The sequence below is a fragment of the Phodopus roborovskii genome, unplaced genomic scaffold (assembly GCF_943737965.1).
Source record: "Phodopus roborovskii unplaced genomic scaffold, PHOROB, whole genome shotgun sequence".
NCBI classification, from domain to species: domain Eukaryota; kingdom Metazoa; phylum Chordata; class Mammalia; order Rodentia; family Cricetidae; genus Phodopus; species Phodopus roborovskii.
The window spans coordinates 1,765,285-1,788,991 of record NW_026126448.1 but is presented as its reverse complement, the minus strand read 5'-3'; the positions used below and the strand labels follow the sequence as shown (position 1 = coordinate 1,788,991).

The 23,707-nt window shown below is 35.8% G+C and overlaps 1 protein-coding gene across 8 annotated transcripts in view; it reads right to left on the bottom strand.

Annotated features, from left to right (window-relative positions):
- The window catches only part of Tut4 (terminal uridylyl transferase 4), a 112,016-nt gene that overhangs the window by 49,100 nt on the left and 39,209 nt on the right, over positions 1-23,707 (bottom strand). For 7 of the 8 annotated variants that reach the window (XM_051188417.1, XM_051188416.1, XM_051188419.1 and 4 more), the window contains 9 exons: positions 21,429-21,517; positions 19,554-19,605; positions 16,537-16,606; positions 13,785-13,911; positions 11,139-11,258; positions 10,723-10,935; positions 7,304-7,478; positions 5,991-6,679; positions 1,668-1,818 (listed from right to left, as the gene is read on the bottom strand). In XM_051188417.1, coding sequence (XP_051044374.1) covers positions 1,668-1,818; positions 5,991-6,679; positions 7,304-7,478; positions 10,723-10,935; positions 11,139-11,258; positions 13,785-13,911; positions 16,537-16,606; positions 19,554-19,605; positions 21,429-21,517 — 1,686 coding nt within the window. The remainder of the gene's footprint in view (positions 1-1,667; positions 1,819-5,990; positions 6,680-7,303; positions 7,479-10,722; positions 10,936-11,138; positions 11,259-13,784; positions 13,912-16,536; positions 16,607-19,553; positions 19,606-21,428; positions 21,518-23,707) is intronic. The other variant, XM_051188420.1, reaches the window with a different exon arrangement.

The window sequence follows — 23,707 nt, the reverse complement described above, 5'->3', positions numbered from 1 at the left end:
CGAGGCAGAAGCAGGGATGCTTCAAATTTGGGCTACCCAAGGCTACACATCAACAACAAAATAACTTCAACTCACATCTTGAATTCTAATACTATTCTCCAATAAAAGAAATTAAGGTACCTTGGAGAAAAGTCCAACTTTAGTACTAAGTCAGAAAATATATACAATAAGCTTGGAGTATCTTGTAGTTCCCAAAGAAACCTAAAATATGAATAAAAACCCACACACTGATGAGGTTATGTTAGAAACACGAGCTCCAACAAGTTATATTGGATTACACCCAAAACTATAAGATTTCCATGAATGAACAATAAAATAAAAAAATGACTAATTACAGAGGTAGTAAACTATAGTTTAATAAAGCCATTCTGAAAAAAAAAAAAAAACATACTATCAACTAGGTAGGACAGGTGGATCTCTGAGCTCAAGGCCAGCCTGGTCTAAAGACGATTCTGAAACAGCCAGGGCTATTCAGAGAAACCTGGTCTCAAAAATAAAATTTAAAAAACAAACAAAAAAAAAAAAAAAAAGAGAAGGAAAAAAGAAGAAAATATGTTATGGGGCTGGAGAGATGTTTCAGCCGTTAAGAGCACTGGTTGCTCTTCCAGAGGATCAGAGTTCAATTCCTAGTAGCCACATAGCAGTTCAAAACCTTTTTTAACACCAGTTCCATGGGATCTGACACCCTCTGGTGGCCTCCATGGGCACTGCATTACACATGTACAGATGCTCTTATATATCATATATATCCTCATATACACATATACACACACACACACACACACATATATATATACTCACATACTAATATATATCATAAAAATAAATAAAATTTAAAAAATGATCTAATTATTCCACCATTATTTCCCCCAAAGAAATACCATATGATCATACCAGACTCTTACCTGTACCTAACAGATTTTTATTATATGTATGAGTGTTTTACCTCCATACATGTGTGTGCACCATGTGCCTGCCTGGTACCTGCCAAGAGAGCATTGAATACCACAGAACTGGAGTCACAGGTGATTGTGAGCCACTATGTGAATCCAAAGAACTGAACCTGGATCCTCTCTAAGAGCTGCTTACTCTTAACTGCCTAGACAAACCCATAATAGATTTGGGACAGGTGTTGCTATGTAGTTCAGGTTGGCCTCAAATTTGAGACAATACCACTTCAGCTTCCCTGGTGCTAGGATTACAAAAGCATGCTTCCATACCCAGCCAGATTTAGCTAGAATTATGCTAATTAGGTAAGTGTCTTTTGTATTCATCCAAGCAAACACACAGTCCAAAAGCACACAGCAATGACAAAAATGTTCTCTATCTAGACCTTCCAATGTAGTACCCATACACTAGTTTAAATAACTTTACCTAGCTTTAACTGACCTTAACTGAGTAAGCACAAAAAACTAATAACTATACTACAGTATTAAGATATCACAATTATTCAGTCTAAGATTCTCAAAGTAGTACATACAGACTCAATTGTATTTTCCTTAGTATTTAACACAGTACCCTGAATATGGTCAGCATTTAATAAGTAACTATGCTTGCCCTTTTCTATTAATAAAAAAACCTGTCAATCAAAACTGAATTGTTTTTAAATTAGAAAATATTCAACATCTAACAATCTACTTTCAGTAGTTTTTGTACCATACACTTACCAAAACATCTTTTACATACTAAATCAAGTATTTCTCGAAATCGGTTTGTCATTGGTGGTAGAGGTTTTAGGTCAATTTTCCTGAAATCCTCTGGGCAATCATTTTTTGAATGACCATCCTTTTTGCAGATGCTGCATACTATTGTTGGCGGCTAAATAATGGTTTAAAAAAAAAATCCAATGAACTTTTAAGTTATTTCAACACTTAGCATATCCAAAAATACTATGTTGTTAACTCAGTTTGGATAACCTATTCAATCAAGACATTTTTGTAAAAAGTTGTTATGAAATGTTTTAACCCCTTTCTTCTCCCACCAAAACTACATCATAAACAATTTACCTGGAAATAAAATACATAGGAATTAACTGGCAATACAAAACGTTTGCGTTAATTCAAAAAGCCTGATCAACTCCCATAGAAAAACATATACTTTGTATTTATTTGTCTGGGTTTCCTCCCCAACATTTATCTTTATTTTGTATGCATTAGTGTTTTACCTACAAGTATATCTTTACACCACTTGCTTATCTGGTGCCCTGAAGCCACAAGAAGGCATCAGATCTCCAGAAACTGGAGTGACACATGATTGTGAGCTACCATGTAAGTGTTGGGAATAGAAAAAAGGTCCTCTGAAAAAGCAGCCAGTGCACTGCTGAGCCATCTCTCCAGCCCCCATCGAGCTGGCCTCAAACTGGTAAAGTAAACAAGAATAAACAAGAACTTCTGATCCCCTGCCTATTCCTGAGTGCTGGGATAACAGGTGTAAACAACCACACTGGGTTTATGCAATGCTGGAAATCAAATTCAGGGTCACATGCATATAACTACTCCACCAATTGAGCTACATTCCACAGTTCCCATCTCATATTTTTAATTTATTGAAACCCAACAAAGTTATTCATAAAGAAATTTTAAATTGCATCTTTCATTTGACTCCAAATATTTTCTGTCTTCAGAACTAATCAAGAAATCCTCCTCTTTCTGCTAGTGTGTAAATTATATTGTGTTTTTTTCCTCTGGAGACTGAACTCTAAAACTTAACTCCATATAATGAAGCAGTTAATAGCTACTAATTGAATTTCCAAATTCTACAGCATCACTTTAAATATTTTCTAGCAGAACTCTAAACAGGTGGTGATGGGAGATGCCATTATGTATATATGTTTCTCATACTGGTTAATGAATAAAGCACTGTTGGCCAACAGAAAAGGAAGATAGGAGGGACTGACTAGGAGACCAGGAGGAGAGAGGAAGTAGTGAGGAGGAGTCAAGATGGAGAGAAGGGAGAGAACAGAACCACCGGCCCCTGCTCTCCAGTAAGACCACATGGAAATACATAGAAATGGGTTAATAATTAAAACAGAGCTAGCCGATAAAAAAACTAATACCTGGCCAAACAGCATTATATCAAATACAGAGTCTCAGTGTGTTATTTGGGACTGGCGCAGTGGTGGGACAAGACCGGCAGCGGGAGGAAAAATCATACTCCTTACAAGGTGGGTCAAACAATAAACACGTATGGCAACAAGCTTTAAAAAAAAAAAACCCACACAATTGTTAAGGAAGAAGACTGCTATACCTCATTGTTATTATGCATGTGTACCTAAAGAATTCCTGCAATGTTAGCACAGTCATTTACACAGCCAGTAACTCTTGGTTCAAATTATACAACAAAGGAGATCGGAGAGGTGGCTCAACATTTAAGAGCACCAACTGCTCTTAAAGAGGATCTGGATTTGATTCCCAGAACCCAGAAGATAGCTCACAACCATCTGTAACTCCAGTTCTAGGGGAACAGACGGGGGACAGACAACCTTTTCTGATCTCTTAGACACAAAGCATCAGAAGACAGCTCACAACCATCTGTAACTCCAGTTCTAGGGGGACAGACCTTTTCTGATCTGTTAGACACAAAGCATGTATGTGGTACAAATACACACATGAAGGCAAATACTCATACATATAAACTTTAAAAACTAAACAGATTATATGCAGAAACTTCTATAGGCATAATGTCATAAAATAATTAAAATTACGTGCATATATGCAATTAAGAGTACTACAGGAATTTCTACCAGCTTTTTTTTTTTTTTGAGACAAAGTCTCACGGTATAGTTCTGGATGTCCTAGGACTTGTTACAAAGACCAGACTGGCCTGCAACTCACAGAGATCTACCCGGGAACTGCCTCCCAAGTATTGGGATTAAAGGCATGTAACAGTATGCCCAGTTATCAGTTTTCAAAGCATTCCAGTTCTGTTGTTTTTTAAAATGATACATTTAGAGTAGAAATATTTTTGTAAAACAGAATATTAATTTATATGACAGGCTGTACTAAAAACTGGTTATATAATCCAAGTAGGTCTCAAAATTGACAAATTCCCTGTTTCACCGCTCCAAGTGTTAACATTACAGTCACCCCTAGCCACAATGGATTTTTTTAAGTTACAGATTATTAGTAAAGATAGAAGATATAGTACTTACTTAAGTATAAGTTTGGAAGAGAGAGGGATGAATTATAAGGAATGTAAACTGAGAGAGGAATGAGTTATAAGGAATGTAAACTGCAATTCTCTAACAGGTTTTTCTAACAATGTGCCATTTAGTCTTTTCAACGGTCTATATAACTAAATACTGTGACTTGGACAATATGCAATAGATGTATCCTTATACAAAATAAAGAAATACTGCCTGGGTGGAGGAGAGAAAAGAAAGGAAGGAGTGTGGGGCCAAAGGTACAAAATTTCATTTATGCAAAATAAACAGGTTCTGAAACGTTACTGTAGTCTGGGCCTATAACAATTCTGTAGTATAGTCTTGGGTTTTTTGCTAGGAGATTAAAGTTACCACAAAAGGGAAAAAAAGGTGGAGATGATAGATATGTTTGTCCATGACTTCATAGGTGTTGACATTATCTCTACCTCATCAAATTGTGCATGTATATGTTTGTGTGTATAGTATCTTTAGCTTTTAAAACTATCAATCTGGGCTGGAGAGATTGCTTAGTAGTTCAGAGCATTGGCTGCTTCTGTCAGAGGATCCTGAATTCAATTTCTACCACCCACATAGCAGTTTACAACCACCTTTGTTAACTACAATTGGCAGGAATACAATATCCTCTTCAGGCCTCTCGGTGCATCTGGAATGCAAGTGGTGCACAGACACACATAGACAGACTACCCATACACAGTAAATAAGAATAGTTTTTAAAAATACAATCTTATCTTAGTAGTATTTTTTTTAATTTTTATCTCATACTATGTGCATGCGTATGCACCTGTGTGTATGTGCACATGTACAGTGCCTACAGAGGTCAGAAGAGGAAGTTGTCCCCTAGAAATGGAGAGATGAGGTAAGCTAACAAGTGGATCCTCTTAACCAGCTAGTCATCTCTCCAGTACCAATAGTTTTGTTTGTTTGTGTCTTGGTAATGGAGAGTTGGTTTTTCAAGACAGGGTTTCTCTGTGTAACAGCCCCAGCTGTCCTGGAACTCATTTTATAAACCAGGCTGGCCTCGAACTCACAGAGGCCTGCCTCTACCTCCCAAATGCTGGGATTCAATGTATGCATCTGGCCAATGCAGATTTTTTTTTTTTTTTACCTGCTCAGTAAATAGGTTAACAAGCTTAAAGCTTGTCAATAAGTAATTATTGATAAAATAAGTAATTTTCCACTTCATTTGTCCTTAAATAATCATTTTGCTATTCCAAATGCAGATATTTTAGTAATATACATTGTACTTGAAGAAATGCAATTTAGTTAAAACTCTTTTATTAACAAAACAGTTATTGCTTATTTTCTATTCTTGTAGTACTTTATATACTCTAAAAAGTTAAGCTCAAATTCTTTAAAAGGACAGGACTCCTATAATCCATAAAGGATTTTAAAGTCCACAAATATTCCATGTCAGAACAAAATCTAGTCTCCATTTTTTTGACTCTTGTTCTTCAACTACAACTTAACAGTATACTTATACATTCCCACCAAAAAAGAAAAGTTATTAAAATTTAAAATTTTGCTTTCTTTTTAAAGAGAAAAATAATTTTATATATAAGTAGAACTTTAAAATACTGCTTTGCTAATCTGATTTACATAATATCAGATAAATCATTTCACATATAAAAAAGAGAAAATGTATACTTTATGTGCTCTATTTAACTAAAATTAGGAAAAATATAAATAAAAGATACACACCAAAATATTCCAAAACAAGTCACTACTATAGAAGCTATTTTATGTTACTATTAATAATTCTAGTAACTATCAATAGTTACTACAGTAACTAGTAACCACAAAGTTTTACCAATTGTATGCTGTATCATACCTTGCCAGAGGTTAAAATAAACTTATCAAACACATAATATAATTCCTGGGAAGGGAGGTTATCATCATCAATACAGTCAGAAGCAACTTCTGTAGCTTTGCAGTTGCAAGAGGTAGCAGATATGTTGTTGCACACAATCAGATGTGAACTCTCCATTTCTAAATTTGATCTGCAGTCTGTTCCAGCAGATTCAGCTCCATCAGGGGACCCAATGCAATTACACTGGCTGAGTTCCTTCTTTAAAGAAGTTTCTGAAGGTGTTAAATCACCTTGTTTCTCAGCTGATTTTTGCTTTAATTCACTACCTTCACTGGCAGTAGAAAGAGATGAAGAATCTTGTCCATGGTCAGCCATACCTAGTTCATTTACCAACAAACTGTCACTAATACATCTCTGGGATGTAAACTCCATTTCATCATATTTAGCAGGTTGACCTCTTTCTGTATTCACTTTCTCTGTGCTTTCACCAAGAGTGCAACAGTGGGTTGCCATACAATCAGACTTCACTGGTTTCTTATTGCTTATTTTCCCCTTCTCTTTTTTCTTGAAATCCACTGTAGATTTATTTCCACCCTTCTTTTGAGGACAGGCAAAATACCGATAAGCTGCCCTGAATCTCTCCACAACATATTCATAAACAAGCTGGCTGTTTAAGCTCCGTGCGACATTCCTCTTGACTGAAAATGGATCTAGTAAAAAAGAAAATGATCAATGGCTAAGTTTCTACTAGCAAATTACATTTCCATGCTTACACAAACAGAACTTAATTGCTAGAAAGTCAACAGAGTACATTTTCCCAATCTTCTAACCTAGGGTCCTAATGAGTTCTTGAAGACAAATGTGGTATCTTATTTCTTCCATGAACTTAAAAACTAAAAGGGAAAAATTGTAAGAGAATAGCTACAGTCACTTCAATAATTAAGTTTCAATCAAGATACTATTAGAAGCTGTGCCACCACTCTGCTTCCTCTAACACTGTCACTGAAAGAAACATTTCAAATTCTAGTGTCCATATTAACAATTTCATTTCTTGTCATAGTACCTTTTTGAACCAGGATCTCACTCTTAAAGCCTAAGCTGAAATGAAACTCATTATGGCAATTCGCCAGCCTAAGCCTTCCAAGTGCTGTGATTGCATGCATGCTGTCTTTTTGTCATAACATAATTATTTGCTTGAGATTTAACATGGAACCCAGTCAACATCAATTATCATTTTCTTTAGCATACCCAAGGGATAAAGCTTAGAATACAGTGTTAGATATTGAGGAACACACACACAAAATACGTCGCACATCTACAGCATATCATCTCACCTTCAATGGCTATACGTCTTTTAGGCCAGTTTTTGTTCTCTCTTGTTAGAATATCTTGTATCCGTACACATATGACATATTCCTCCAAAGCAAAATCCAGTGTGTAAAATTTTAACAACTCCAACCACAACTGTCCCAAGGGTACCTGATTTGGTCCTTCCAATGTTAAAGGAGACTGGAAGAGAAAATATTTTTCATTAAAGTTCCTCAAAACCATAAAATCAGCAAGTTGTTAATTTAAAAAAAAAAAAAAAACAAATTAAGTGTATTTGTTTTCAAAAACAGGTGTAAAGAAAGCATTTCAAAAGCACAAAAAAAAAAAAAAAAAGTCAGTTTGAATTATAGAAATCCAAGGAATTCTGTGTTTTTCATTAAGCCAGTGACTAGCAAGTTTGACTGCACATAACAATCAGCAGGTGAGCATGAAATTCCACACCCACTTCTAATAATCTGATTTAACTGATCTGGGATATCTGGACTTACTATTAGGGTGTGAGTCTTTAGGGTGAGAACACTGTGAATGGAACCCAGGGGCTTTCACAATGTTAAGCAAATGGTCTGCCACTGAGGTACATCTCCTTATAGTATTTTTCTTTTTCTTTTGAGTAGACATGTTAGCTTGAGACAAGGTTTCACCTATAATGCAGGCTAGACTCTAGTTCAAGAAATAACCTCCCAAGTAATGGAATTACAAACAGCACACTTACACTTTAAATTTTTTAAAAGTGCTTTGCAGTGAATCTCATGCACAGTCAAAGTTGTAAACTACTGTAAAGCTATTATAATTTCTTGTAGCAAAATTAATTTCAAAATTAAAAAAAAACATCTGTCATTCAGCAAACATTTCTTTAGAACCTACTATATTCCTGGACTTGTGCTAGGGATATCATAATAAAGAAAACTCACATTTACACATAATTTCACACAATGTCTACTATCCTTATTCACACTTCTAAAACCTAAACCTACATTAACAACTCTATGAAGCTCACACTACAGAGCAAGGATCTGACTGAATGTCCACTGTGTCTGTGTTGTAAATCACTACATGATATTGCCACCCAAAGGAGAGGTCCTACTATATGAACTATTAGGACAGAGAGATGATTTTTACACTTGCAGTAAAAATTAAATGCGAAGGTGGGATTTGGGATAACCTTTGGAAAGAAGCCAAGGTCCTTACTCCCCAAGAAAAGAAAACAAACACACTTGATAGGTAAACTAAATAATAAGTTGGGAGCAACTTACGACAATGGAGGGATGGAGAGGGAGTTGTTTATGAGAGCAGGAATTATCTGTTAGAAGACAGTGGCAAAAATCTAGGCCAGGATGATAGTGGCTAGGAACAGGATGGTAACAATATGTGGTAAGAAGTGATGGGATTCTGGATATATTTATAACAGGATTCAAGATTTTCTGACATAGCTGAGACAGGGTTTTCAAGAAAGCAAGCAATAAAGGATGTCTCTGAAGTTTTAAACTAAATGTTTGAATGGATGGAATACCATCAACTGATGAATATGAGAAACTTCAAGTGAGAGTAACATCCAAAGTTCAGTTTACAAGATACCTAAGAAAACACTAAATAGACAGCTAAATATAATTATACAATTCAACAAAAGAAGAAGTTGTCATCCTACAGATGGCACTTAAAATCAAAAGGAAAGGACAGGATCACCTACCACAAGAAAGTAGATATATCAGAAAAAGAGAGATTGGGTTAGAGAGATGTCTCAGCGGTTAAAAGCACTGGCTGTTCTTCCAGAGGACTCAGGTTCAATTCCCAGCACCCACATGGCAGCTCACAATTGTCTAAAACTCCACTGCCAGCACGGTTTCCTCACACAGACAAACATGTAGGCAAAACACAAACTCACATTTAAAAAAATAATAATAATAATAATAATAAATAAATAAATCTTTAAAGAAAAAATAAAAAGAGAGGGGAATGGACACACACACATGCATGCAAGCAAAACACCAATGCACACTAAATAAATAAAGTCTTTAAAGAAAAAAGAAAAAGAGGGCTGGAGAGATGGCTAAGTGTGTGAGCGAGCCTTGGCTGTTATTCCAGAGGTCCAGGTTCAATTCCCAGAACCACATAGTGGCTCATAACCATCTGTAATAAAATCTGGCACCCTCTTCTGGCCTACAGGCATACATGCAGACAGAACACTGTATAAATAACAAATAAACCTTTAAAAAAAGAAAGGAGATATCATAAACCAAGCTTCTACCACTTAAATGTTAACTGACTAGAGAAAAAGAATGAATTAGCAAAGGAAACTGAGAAGGATTAAGCAGCTACAGGGTGGTGTACTGAAATTATTCCAAGGGACTAATCAACTGGGAAATGCTGTCATGTCAAAAAGATAAACTGAAGTGACCATGAAATTTAACAAAATAGCAGCTAAAGATATAAGTTTAGGCAAATCGATAATGTGAGTTTAGGAGATACAGAAAAAAATGGGAAATGGTGAATATAAGCAATTCTATTTAGTTTTACTACAAAGAGAAACCAAGAAATAGCTGGAGGGCAGATACTTAACATTCTTTAAAATGGGTAAAACAAAAGAATGCTTGATTAAAGGATGAAAAGTTGACAATTTAAGAAGGAAGAAGAACTACCAGAGTAATATATTCTACAAGAAGGCAATGGAGAAGATGCCTTTTGATTATGACATGGGAAGCTCCTTTAGGAAAAGAGGTAGCAAAGCAAAACATGAATATAAATGATAGAGATGATGGTGTGTGTGCAGTCCTCTTTTGATTGCTTCAGTGTTCTCAGTACTCTAAAAGAGCAAGATCATTAACTGGAGTATTGATGTTTTGAGAAAAGTGTAAAAGTAGTTGAAGAAAGAGAAAGATAACCTCTCTAAAATAATGAAGTAACCCAGGGAACTAAAATTCAGTGTTAAGCACAGCAATCATTTCAAACAACAGTACATCTATATATTTTTTTAATACTACAGGCTTCTGAAGGACATAATCCATGTATATATATTTGCCTATGGTTCGCTAGCACTCAGGAAAATGCCTGGAACACAGCAGGTCTTAAGAACTGCATGCTGAATTCATTAAGAAAGCCATCTCCTCATACAGCAAAAGACTTTCATTTTTCTACCCAATCTGGCCACATAATTCACATTAAGCTTAAACTTTAATGAAACTCATAAAGGTAATTTTCCAGGTTTAAATGAAAAGGGAAACAGAATTACCTTGACACAATTCAAACAATACGTACGTTTATTAGAAAAATCTCAGTCCCAAAAACTAAACCAGATCAACCCCTCACTTTATAGATGAGGAAAATGAGGCCAAGAGGTCAATCTACTAGTAGTCAAATAGTTTCACTCAAAGGTATCATAAATTCTACAGATAGAAAAGCCAAAAATAAAAAAAAAAAAAAAGCTTACTTTGCCATGTTTTTCCTTCATGGCATTACTTTGGTTGTCTGTTTCTGTCTTCTTGGTATCATCTTTTGGTTGGTCTGCCTTAGCTTTGTTTTCATCAGCAATTAAGTTTTTCTCAGTTGCACTACTTGAATTATATTCCCACTTCACAAACTTCTCTTCTACTATGCCCTTCAGCTGAAAGTCATCCATTCTTTTTGGGTCAAAGCCTTCAATCTATATAAAAAGGCATTCCAAATTGGTAGTAGAAAAATTATTTTTAAAAAAAAAGGAAGAGAAAGAGAAAGAAAAGATAGAGAAACCAGAATTCCACCTTAAAGCAAGAACTATTTATACATACACACAATACATATATATATCATATATATATATACATATACATACATACATGCACATATATACCACAAACTCATGCTTACCCAACTTCCAAGTAAGCAAGGAAGAAGAGGGGGTTTTCTTTGTTGAAGAAAAAACATCACCATTAAAGCAAAGCAGTAAGAAGGGATTCCACCATCAGTTTGGGAATCAATATAGCACAACTGCAAAATCAAAAGGAAACATTCCTAGCATTTATCTTTCTTCAATTTTCATAGCACAAGTAGCTTATTCTTCACTGTTTAGAAAAAAAAGTCCAAACAACAATGAAACTTAGAAGTAATCTGAAATCTCACTAGTTCCCTGAATATACACCCCACTTTATTTGATACAAGGTTTCACTACATTGCCTATCCTTAAATTGGAAGAGTGAAATGACAGGCATTACACCCAAATAGTGAAATTACAGGCATATACTACCACATCAGGGAAGAAAAACTTTTAAAATCCAATAATCTCTTTTTAGATGTCAAACACTGCTTAGAAAATAAAAATAAGCCAGGCACAGTGGCACACAGTTTTAATCCCAGTACTTGAAAGGTAGACAACTGTCTAGTTCAAGGCCAGATGAGTCTATATAGTGAGTTCCAAGACATCCAGAGTTATGTAACAGAGAAACCCCATCTCAAAGAAATCAAAATCAAAAATAAAAGATTTAAATTAAAATTTAAAGACAAACTTTAAACATAATACTTTAATAAAAAATTAACAAAATCAGGTAACTTGACTAGAATTGACTATAAAACTAAAATAGTTTGGTTACCTTGATTTAAAAGGTTTTATCTATAAAACTACCTATCATAAGAACTGAAAGAATGCATTATTAACTACTTAAAAAAGAGAGAGAGAAAATGAGAGAGGGAAGGAGGAAGGGAGGGAAAGAGGGAGGGAGAGAAGGAGCGAGGGAGGGAGGTAGAGGGGAGACTAAGGGAGGGAGGAAGGAAGGGGAGAGAGAAAGGGAGAGAGGGAGAGAAAGAAAGGAGGGAGGGAGGAAGGAGGGGAGAAAGGGAGGGAGGGGAAGGGAGAAAGAAAGAGAGAGAGAAAGAATAGGGAGAAGGGAAAAAGAGGGAGGGAGGGAGGGAGGAGGGGAGAAAGGGAGGGAGGGGAAGGGAGAAAGAAAGAGAGAGAGAAAGAATAGGGAGAAGGGAAAAAGAGGGAGGGAGGGAGGGAGGAGGGGAGAAAGGGAGGGAGGGGAAGGGAGAAAGAGAGAGAGAAAGAATAGGGAGAAGGGAAAGAATAGGGAGAAGGGAAAGAATAGGGAGAAGGGAAAGAATAGGGAGAAGGGAGAGGGAGGGAGGGAGGGAGGGAGGGAGGGAGGGAGGGAGGGAGGGAGGGAGGGAGGGAGGGAGGGAGGGAAGACCAAAGCTATGGCTAGATACCCCCAACCCTGGAATGCTTTATCAGGCACTCTGCATCCTCACCCAGCTCCTCTCAATACAACACTGAGCTCTGATGAATCATCTCTTAAGAGTGAATGCTGTAACTATGGTCCTGAGCGCCAGTTTGTCCGTAGTTTACACAAGCCAACTGCTACTTAAAATACATGATGAAACTCTACCACAAGTTCTACTTTCCTTGACTACTATGTCTATGACTTGAGAGGCCACTTTATTCACAACCCCAACAAACACCTGGTTATCACAGCTACCTTCCATGTGCTGTATCAAAGCATGAGCTTTCTTGCCTGCTATCAGGCCACTGAACCGTACCACCAGCATCAGACCTGGAAGGTCCCTGTTCTCACATTCTCTCTTGACCTCCAGCTCCACACCATCACTTAGGGAACTTCTACTTTCATGCTCTGCCTTCTCTACAGCCCCTACACCCCTTGTGACTCAAAGGGACCCCACCTTAGCCTGTTGCCCTTCTGGTCAAAGACAAGACCTAATCCAAATGAATATGCCAGCTGCAGGAACAACAGCAGAGAAAGGGTGTGCAAGATTATGACTCACATATCTTTGAGGCCAGGATGTTTGAACCACCCCAAACCTCAACATAACCAAATGTTCATCTTCAATCGCATCTCTACATGAGTGACAAATGTCTGCCCAGCACAGACCAGCTAAATGTTAAAGGGAGGCAACTGTGCTGTGTGAAACTGGGGGATCCCAATGATCATCAAGTAACCTTCCTTCCCACATTCCAAAATGCATTAACTATTCAAGCTGCCAAGTTGGAGCAGATCCTCAGTGCAAGATCAGTGTTCAAATGGAATGCTTCTTAAAATTCCTATGGTGCCAAGTCTTCCGTGTCCACCTCTGCTTATATTTGAGTCAGAGACTCATTATATAACCCAGGCTGATCCTAAACTAGCAATTCTCTTGCCTTAGAACCCCTCCCTCTCCCCCCCCCACATGAAAGAATTAACTAGTGCAGTGGCCCTGCTAAACTTTTACCTCTAGGAATATCATATGCCATATATGTACTATTTTATTCTCTTATCTTACTACAAAAGTGAATAAAGGAAAAAATAATATGTATAATGACTCAAGGTCATCTACAGTTTCAAGCATCCACTGAGGGCTAGATAAGGGAACTTAACACATACCTATGAAAACTCATTATGATGTCCATGATGGAACCAGACACACAATTTTCTGCATGTGACAGACAACTACTTCCTCCTACATGTTGTAATTTATATATCAGAACAAGAAAAGACTTGACTTATTTTCTTCTGCTCTACTTACCTTAGCCCAGTAGCGAAAGGCTAACACTAAAGGAATGAAGACAGGTTCTACTTTGCCAAGAGCAGCAAGTAAGTCAGTAGTGAGACATGCCATATCATTTCCTGCACTCACTCTACATAGTAAACCACTGTGAATGAAAAACAAATGTGTTGCATTAATACCTTTAAAAGCAGAGTACTTCAAAAACCCAGAGGCTATTCTTTTCTGTCACCATATTTTAATAACCAGAATAGTTATTGTAGAGACTGGAGAAATGACTCAGCAATTAAGAGCCTGTACAGTTCTTGCAGAAGACTCCAGTTCTGTTCCTAGTATCTACAAAGATATGCATATATGTAACTGTTTTAAGTCATAGTAAAACATTTCTGTCCCTTTACTTATTGTGTATGAACACATACATGTTCCATGATATGCACGTGGAAATCAGAGGAAAACTTGGGGAAGTTGGTTCTCTGCTTCCACCATGTTGGTCCCACTACAGATCAGGCTCAGATGGTCAGGTTTGGAGATAAGTAACTTTATCCACATTTTTTGGAAAACGTTAAGACAGGATCTTGTTATAAAGCCCAACCTAAGAGTACAAGCTCGAGCCACCAATGACAATAAAATCTTCCACCATGTGAGTCCCACCACAGATCAGGCTCAGATGGTCAGGTTTGGAGACAAGCAACCTTATCCACATTTTTGGAAAACATAAGACAGGATCTTGTTATAAAGCCCAAGCTAAGAGTACAAGCTCAAGCCATCAAGGACACTAAAATCTTCAATGTTAATGAGTATAACTTACTTCTCTTCAAGCTCATTCTTTATGGTTTTCTACATGATAAAATTTTTAAAAATTAATTTACTAGCTATACTTCTCAACTATAATTTCTTAATCAAACTTTAATAATTTTGCTGCTACTTTCACGTTAAAGATTAGAATTTATTTATTAATCCCATGACACATGTTTCTATATAATGAAAACAGGAGCTACCTTAAGTGGAATGAGAGGAATACAGTGGAGAATATCCAGGGGAAGAGAGGGAGAGTAGCAAAAACAACGATCCTGAAGCTATTACATACAGTATGAAAAACTTTGTTTTCTGTTCTGTTTTAAACTACTAGAAGTCAAAACCCTACATTCCAATACTGATTCTGTCTTAAATGATTAATTTGAAAAAAAATGCTTACCCTCTCCCAGTGTGAATTTTCTAATTTAGAAAATAAGGAAGTTGGGCTGGCAAGATGTCTTAACTAGCCAAGTAAGTCTGAAGACCTCAGCTCAATCCTTTAGAACCAATACCGGAACCCATGCAATGCTTTAAAGGAGAGAACCAACATTATAAAATTGTCTTCTGACCTCCACACATGTCATGGGGCACAAATGTACCACACATATACATACAATAATAGATAAATATTATGAACTCCAAAATAAGGAAGTTAAACTAGACTTCCACAAAACATGAATTTGAATAAAAAAAGAAAAACACATAATCTTAGACTACAAGAAAAGCAACCTAATAATCAAAAGAGGAACATTTGACCATTTTTCCATGTTAATCTCAAGTAGTAATTCTTTTCTTCCTGCCTTTTTTTTTTTTTAAACTTTTCTGAGACAAGTACTCACTGTGTAGCCTTGGCTGGTGTGGGACTTGCTATGTACACAAAGCTGGCCTCAAAATTAGAGATCTTCCTGCCTCTGCCTCCCAAGTGCACCCTCACACCCAGTACTTTTACCCTCTCAGTCCTATAGACATCTGACTAGAAAAGCAATGAACCATGCTAAATAAATGTAAATAAAATATTTCTTATTTATTTTTGTCTGTGTGTGTGCCCATACACACATACTTAAATGGAGGTCAGAAGACAACTTTTAGGAGTCAGTTGTTTCTTTTTACCATGCATGTCTCAGGATAAGATCAGTTCCTCAGGCTTGGCAGAGAGTTCTCTTACCTACTAAGCCATCTTGACAGACCCTAGATTATAACATGCAGTAAAATCTATCAAGAGTGGTGGCTATTTCTTCAATTTTTATATCTCCAAAGCAATATAGTACTTATACAAAAGTACAGTAAATGCTCCCAGTATCGATGGACGACTAAATCAATTTAGGCAGAAAGGGGGTTGGGGGGGGAGGAGCTTTACCTAGACTATTTTTAGCTCTGCTAGTTCAATTTCTTGTTCTTAATAAACAACTAGTATGGTCACATTAACATAATCAGAAATCTAACATACAATTTCTTCTCTTGGAAATGTTCACCACAAATTTGGTTCTCTGTAGCGGTTTTTCTTTCTTTTTTTTTTTTTATGATGGATGAGTATATATGAACAATGGCTTACATGGGATACAAGGAATGGAACTCTGTCTGTCAGGTTTATTTGGCAAATAAACCATCTTGCTAGCCCGTGTGTGTGTGTGTGTGTGTGTGTGTGTGTGTGTGTGTGTGTGTACTAACATGCATGGTTATATTGTCACACGTGTGTGGTTGCCAGAGGTGCATGTTGGGTATCTTGGTATTTTCTCCTTGTTTAAAAACAGGTTTCTCATTGAACCTTAAGTTCAACATTTTGGATAGATTGGCTACCCAGCAAGCCCCTAGGATCTCCCTGTCTTTTCCAGAAGTAGGGCTGCCCAGCTTGTTATCCTTTAGGGATCCAAACTCAAGTCATCATACCTCATGTTTATGCAGCAAACACTTTACCCACTAAGCCATCTCCTCTGCCGAAGGTTTCTCTTTATAAATACCTTATTTTCTTCATACCAACCTTTTCCGATCTTTGCACACCACAACGGGAACTTTAGCATGAAAATCAGATTCCACATCTACAAATAATGCTAATAAGAGGAGAGGGGAAAGTAAGTTAATGTCAACATCTCTTAAGTGTTTTTTAGTCAATAATAAGTAACAATCATTCTCATTACCTCTGTGGGATAACTCACTCTTATTATTAAAATAGTAAGACCCAAAAGAATCTCTTACCTCTCCTGGAGTCATTTCTTACATATACAAACCACGAGTATATTCTAAAATACTGTTTGGAAATTAGAAGCACCTTAAGGAAGAGTGTTTAATATCGCTAAAAGTTTGAATATTTCCGAGTAAGTAGTCAAACTTCACAGATACACAGCAAGAGGGAACATCATTTATTTCTGAGGGCTAGAACTATAGGAGAACTTATGTTTTGCCAATCAGGTATAATTCTTGGCCTCACCCAATTAATATTTCCAAAATCTGCCAAATAAAGCTTCTTAGAAGGTATTAATTGGGGGGGGGGGGCACACAACAGTCTATCAGCAAAGTAGATTTCAAGTCCTAATTATCTACTTTAGGGTCTGGGGAGATGGCCCTTTGGGAAAATTTTAATCCCTAGCACCCATGTAATGGAAGGAGAAAACCAATTACTACAAGTTGTCCTCTGACTTCCAAATGCATGCAAGTACGCACCCATCCACAAACATGCACAGGTATATAAAATAAATTTAACTTAAAAATTAAAACTAAAGATAAATGGATTAACATTTCATTTGGGGTGGGGATAACCTAAATGGAAATCTCTAGTAGTATTTGATAGGCTGATTACTAATTTAAAAAATATGTACTAGAAACCCATTATGTCAGTAATAACATTACATTCAGTTAATATGGCATTATCTTAAGGTACAAAAAGCTCAATAAAGGTTTGGAACACAAATATGAAAATAAATTGTGTAGATGACAAGTTTCTAGAGGATACAATGAGGAATTAAGTAAAACATAATTTTAAAATCAGATGAAGCTTTTAAACCTATATTATATGACTTAAGATGATCTCTCCTGTGAAAAATACATATTTTTAATAATTATAATGAACTGACACTTTTCAACAACTCTCAAGAAGTAAAAGCCATTATGTCTACCTCATATGTTTACCTATAATTTTTTTATGTTTTTGTTTAATTAGAAACAAGTATTTATTAACAAAAGCAACTCTATTGAAATATCCTTACATCATTCCTTAAAAACTAATTTTCCAGGACAATGATAAATAAGAAGCTCATAAACAATAAGCTAATAAGATGACTCAGCTAGTAAAGGCCCATGCCTCTAAGTCTAACAACCTGAGTTCAATTCCAGGGACCTACATGGTAAGGAAAGAACAACAATCATGCACACCAAAAATGCCAGAAATCACACACACACACACCCTAAATAATTGTAAGAGAGAGAGAGAGAGAGAGAGAGAGAGAGAGAGAGAGAGAGAGAGAGAGAGAGAGAGGGGAGCCAATTAATTTACCAGTTTGTAGTATATGTACTGGGGCTTGATTTGAAACACCCTTATTATTTTTACCTATGTAAATATCCTTTTACAAAAGTATTTCAGACAAGTAACAAGGAAAAGCTACTTGGTATGATTCAGCTGATATAATATAAATGATTACATTAGGCTACTATCACTATTTGAAGTGGACTACTGTTTCAAATGTAAAAAAAAGTAGCCAGAATTGGTGGCACATGCCTTTATCCCAGCACTCAGGAGACAATGGTAGGTAGATCTCTGTGACTTTGAGGGCAATAAGGTCTACAAAGCAAGTTCTAGGACAGCCAGGGATATAAAGAGAAACCCTGTCATGAATAACCTACCAAACAACAACAAAAACAAAACACAACAAGCAAAAAGAAAGTATGTATGCACAATGCATAAACATATTTTTATTCTGCATTTTTCCTTCATCAATGACTTTCAAAAAAGATTAAGTCAGGTCTATTTGTCTTCATTTACACATAAAATACTCATAACATAGTTTTTCCCTTTTACCTAAAAGAAATATCTTCTAAATGCCAGTAAATACCTACAGCCCAAGGTAGTTAGTTATCACATGCTCTAAATACTCATTTCTTCTTAATCATACATGCAACTGAAAATTTTTAATACATATATTAGGGGCTACAAAAGATTAGCAGGAATACCTAACTAAGTAGAACAGAATAATTATAACATAATCAGTTATATGCATGTGGACTCTCTTCTGTACATGATACTGCAGGGAATCTAATAACCTGGTAACTAGACAGCTACTAAAAAATAAATTGCTGGAGCTGAGAACGGAATGCAACTTAAAAATGAGGAAGATTAGAGAGATGTCTGAATGGTTAAGAGTATGTGTTTTTTTTTCTCTCTCTCTCTTTCTGTTAAGAGCACTTGTTCTTAACAAGACCTGAGTTCAGTTCACAATACCCACATGTTAGCTCACATCCATCCATCCTTAATTCTAGTTGCAGGGGATCTGACACCCTCTTCTTACCTCCACAGGCATGAGGCACACACATGGTGTACATATATACATACAGGTAAAACACTATACACATAAAATAAGTAAAAGAAAAATTTTAATGAGGAATTTGCTTGTTTTTTAGAACATTCCACTTAATTTTCGGATTGTAGATGAAAGCAGGTTCACTTTTCAGTGAACCCACAGAAAGCAAAACTGGGACCATGATTGGACTGTAGCTCATTGACAGAACACACGTGCTAAATCTTACATCTAAAGAGAAACCATTGTATTCAAAGCTATTTTTTAATTATCTAAATTCCATAACACTTTTTAATTATTAATTTTAATACAGTATATCTAACCAACATATAAATTACTTTCCAGATATATCTATTAAATAAACAGACATGGATATATAAGCATACTCACACATGGTATCAATTTTAACTTGGTTAGCCATATGTAAAAAACACACTATGTAAACTTTTAGAAAAAAAATTTATAAAAGAAGAAAAAGCAAGGAACTTACTACTTTTTTTCAAAATTCCAAGCACTTGTATCAGAAGGTCTGGATGATTCATCTAAAAAATTTCATTAAAACAAATTACAAGTAGCAGAATATTAGTGAGAACAATTTGATTAAAGAGTTCCATTTAAACAAAACTCATGCTCTGTATTTTAAAATAATACAAAGTAGTACTTTTATGTCAACAAATCTTATTCAGAAGTAGAATAAAACAAATGTATAACTTATTATTCAAGGAAAATAGAAACAAGTTTACCAAATGACAAATAGACTAGAAATTTAAATGCCAAGCTTTCGTTCAAATCAAACGTCTTTGAGCAGAAGAAAAAAGTATTTAAAAAAACTTTAAACACAGTTTTATGTCAGCTAGACACAACTCATCATTTGGGAAGAGGGAACATTGATTAAAAAAATATTATCACTAGACTAGCCTGTAGGCAAGCCTATGGAGCCTTCTTTTCCTTCCCTTGATTGATGTGGTAATACCCCTGGACTTGCAGGCATAAGAGATTTAAGACTTTAAGCAGCACTTCCTCCATGCCCTTTGATTCATTCAGTTCCTGCCTGCCTTGAGTTCCTAACCTGACTTCCCTGGATGATGGACCAGAAGCTGTTAAAATGAAATAAACCCTTTCCTCCCCAAGTTGCTTCTGGTCATGTATTTTATCATAGCAACAGAAACATGAAATTTTGAGTGGTAATTTTTTAAAATTTCTGTTATTGTGTATGACAGGGTGGAGTGCATGCTACAGCCCACATGTGAGGCCAATCTGATGTGGTTTCCAAGGGCTGAACCTGGGTCACCAGGCTTGCTTGGCATGTGCCTTTACCCACTGAGACATCTTGCCAGACCTTGACAATTATGAATGTTTGATTTGACAAAAAAATTAGCAATGTTGTCAGGCAATGGCAGCATATACCTTTAATCCCAGCACTTAGGAGGCAGAGGCAGAAGCAGAGGGGCAGAGGCAGGTGGATCTCTGTGAGTTCAAGGACAGGCTCCAAAGATGCACAGAAAAACCCTGTCTCCAAAAAAATAAAAGCAATGTTAATGCCAAAATAGTATTGAAATTGTTATGTGTATTTATCATTTAGTAGGCTATATGTATTCATTTCCTTTAATATAAAAACTGGGCCAGGTGTGATGAAGTACTTGTAATCCCAGCACTCGGCAGATAGAAGCAGGGCATCTCTGAGTTTAAGGCTAGCCTGATCTACACAAAGAGCTCCAGGACTAACCAGGGCTACACAGTGAGTTCCTGCCTCAAAAACTGAAACATTAACCCCTATTTGGAAGCTAGAGATGGATACTCTAGTAGAATGTGGCACACCTTCTTAGAAACACCATCTTATGGCCCAATGTGATGGTGCATGCCTGTAATGGCAGCATACAAGAGACAGAAGTAAGAGAATTAACAGAAGTTCAAGGAAATCTTGGATTATACACTGAGTTCCAGCCCAGGATAAATAGGGAAATCTTGTCTCAAATAACAAAAAACAACAAAAAATGTTATTAGCCTTGTTTTGAAATTGAGGAAAACAATGTTTGTTTTGTTTCTAGTAAAGTTTTAAATTCAGCTTTTTGGTTTCTATCTTTCCAACTTTTCAATACTGCTTACTAGAAGTACTTACTAGTCAACAAGTTCAAATATGAGCACTTTTCCCTTTTATTACTTTCCTCTATTGACTACTTTTCTGTCACCTGTCTGTTTTTACCCTCCCTAATTGAAATGTAAGAGTAACTTTTAAAAACACTGTTTAGACTTCACGATAATACTCAACAGCCAAAGGTTTTTTCTCCTCCTACGGATTCTCCAAAATACAACTCATTAAAATTATCAAGTACTAGTTAAGTATCATACAGAGAAGATTACTTACCTTGGGAGGAAATTTTATATCTATATTAACATCACTGCTTTTCAGAGCAAACTTCGTCAGAGATGAACCATACAGCCTCAGTGAACATTCTGGAATAAAGGAAAAACACAAATATGATTATTTTTTTTAAAAATTGGGAAACTGAAAAGATGACTCAGCAGTTAAGAGCACTTGCTGTTCTTGCAGGATACCAGAGTTCAGTTTCCAGTTTCAGAGTATCCAGTGGCCTCTTCTAACCTACCAGGCATTCACACATACATACTACACACAAACTCACACCAGCCCCACACACATACATTAAAAAATAAATAAAAACATCAGGAAAACTATACAATCAATATTTCAATCACATAATTCTGGCATAATTATTTTCACAAAATTGACATCCTTTCTAACTTAATGGGTATTATGGGCACAAGAACAAATTATTATGGGTACAAGAACAAAAAACAAGGGGAAAAAAATGTACCAGAAAGTTCAGTGTTGAAATTTAAACAGTGCATTTAGAAACCAATCTAAGAATATTTAGCAAATGTACTTATCTAGCAAGGCTATTGCCACAAAATGTATTATTTTAGATACATAAAAACCAACTTTATGAAAAGGATCAGACATTCAACACAAACCCTTTTTCAAAATACAAAGTGACTACAAGACAACTGATAGTGCAAACTTAAAACATAGAAAAACTTTGTGGCTATCCTATCAAAAGTTCTCAGCACAAGATAAATAGAAGCTACCTAGATCTTTCTCCTATACTTCAAAAACAAGGGTTACTTTCAAAAGATCACACCAAAGGGCAAGAGAAAATAACATATGAAGCTGGTACTGACCAAACGGGGTCAGTTTCTTAAAAATAAATATTCATCTTCAGTTATGTAGTTCTCAAACTTAGAAATATCAAAACATTGTATCATTAAAATCATAAGTCCTGTTTTTGCAATAATACTGACTTACTTTTCAATAATTCTTATCACTATACAATGCATTATTTAGGTTAAAAAACATTATAAAAGAAATAACAGGAAATAAAATTCTATTTTTCCATTTTATAATTACTTCTCATGAATCTCACAGTAGGACTGACTATATGTGACTATAACTTAACTGATCAAATTTCTAACATCTCTTCAGATGGTAAGAAATTAAGTCTTATTTAAGATACAGTTACCTGAACATTAAAAAAAAAAAAAAAAAATGATGGGCAGCAACATGTGTAAATGTGTACATGTTTAAATGTCTACAACAAACCTGAATTCACACCACCTTGAACACAAAAATAAATTTTCTCTAAAGTTTTTAGTTAAACTAATTTTTCTCTAACATTAAACAGTAAGATTTGTTTTTGTTGTTGTTGTTGTTGTTGTTGTTGTTGTTTGAGATAGAGTTTCTCTGTGTAGCTCTGGCTATCCTGGAACTTGCTTTATAGACCAGGCTGGCCTCAAACTCATAGAGATCCATCTGCCTCTGCCTCCTGAGTGCTGGGATTACAAGTGTGTGCCAGCACCACCCGGCTAAGCAATAAGAATTTTATTTGGTGATGTTATAATGTTTATATTTAAAATATATTTTTAAAATGTTAAAATTCACTTAGAAATCAATGATACTCAGGCTGAAGAGATGGCTCAACAGTTAAGAATATTTGCTGCTCTTAATAGTGGATCCAAGTTTGGGTTCCATCAGGAGATACAACCACCTGTAACTCCAGCTCTTAATACCTTCTTCTCGACTATGCAGGCACCTGGCATATGAGTGGCATACATACACATACAAATATTTTTTTAATAAAGCTTAGAATCTCTTAAAACAAAACCACAATGATACCCATAAACATATATCTGACCAATATGAAATTACCTATGTTTGGCATTTTAGAAATCTTTTTCTCAAACCACAAAATTACATAATTTTCTTTTATTCTTAAAAGATACTTCAATAAAAGAAATTTTTAGAGAGTAAGATGCTAAAGATATTTGCTGCCTGAGGAACTGAGGTGAATCCCAGACCACACATGGTAAAAGGAAAAAAGTTGTCCTCTGATTCCACACTTAGAAAACAAAGCATATTCATTCACAAATATACACAAATATTTAATGTACAAAAAAGGTCACTCCTAAAACACTCAAATTCGTCTACTTTTAAGAAGCAAAAACCAAAACACAAAAAAAAAATTTTTTTTTAAAAAGCAAAAAACAAAAATGGAAAAAAAAAAAGCTGGGTGACAAACGCCTTTAAATCTCAGCTGGGGGGGCAAGGAGGCCAGTGTATCTCTGTGAGTT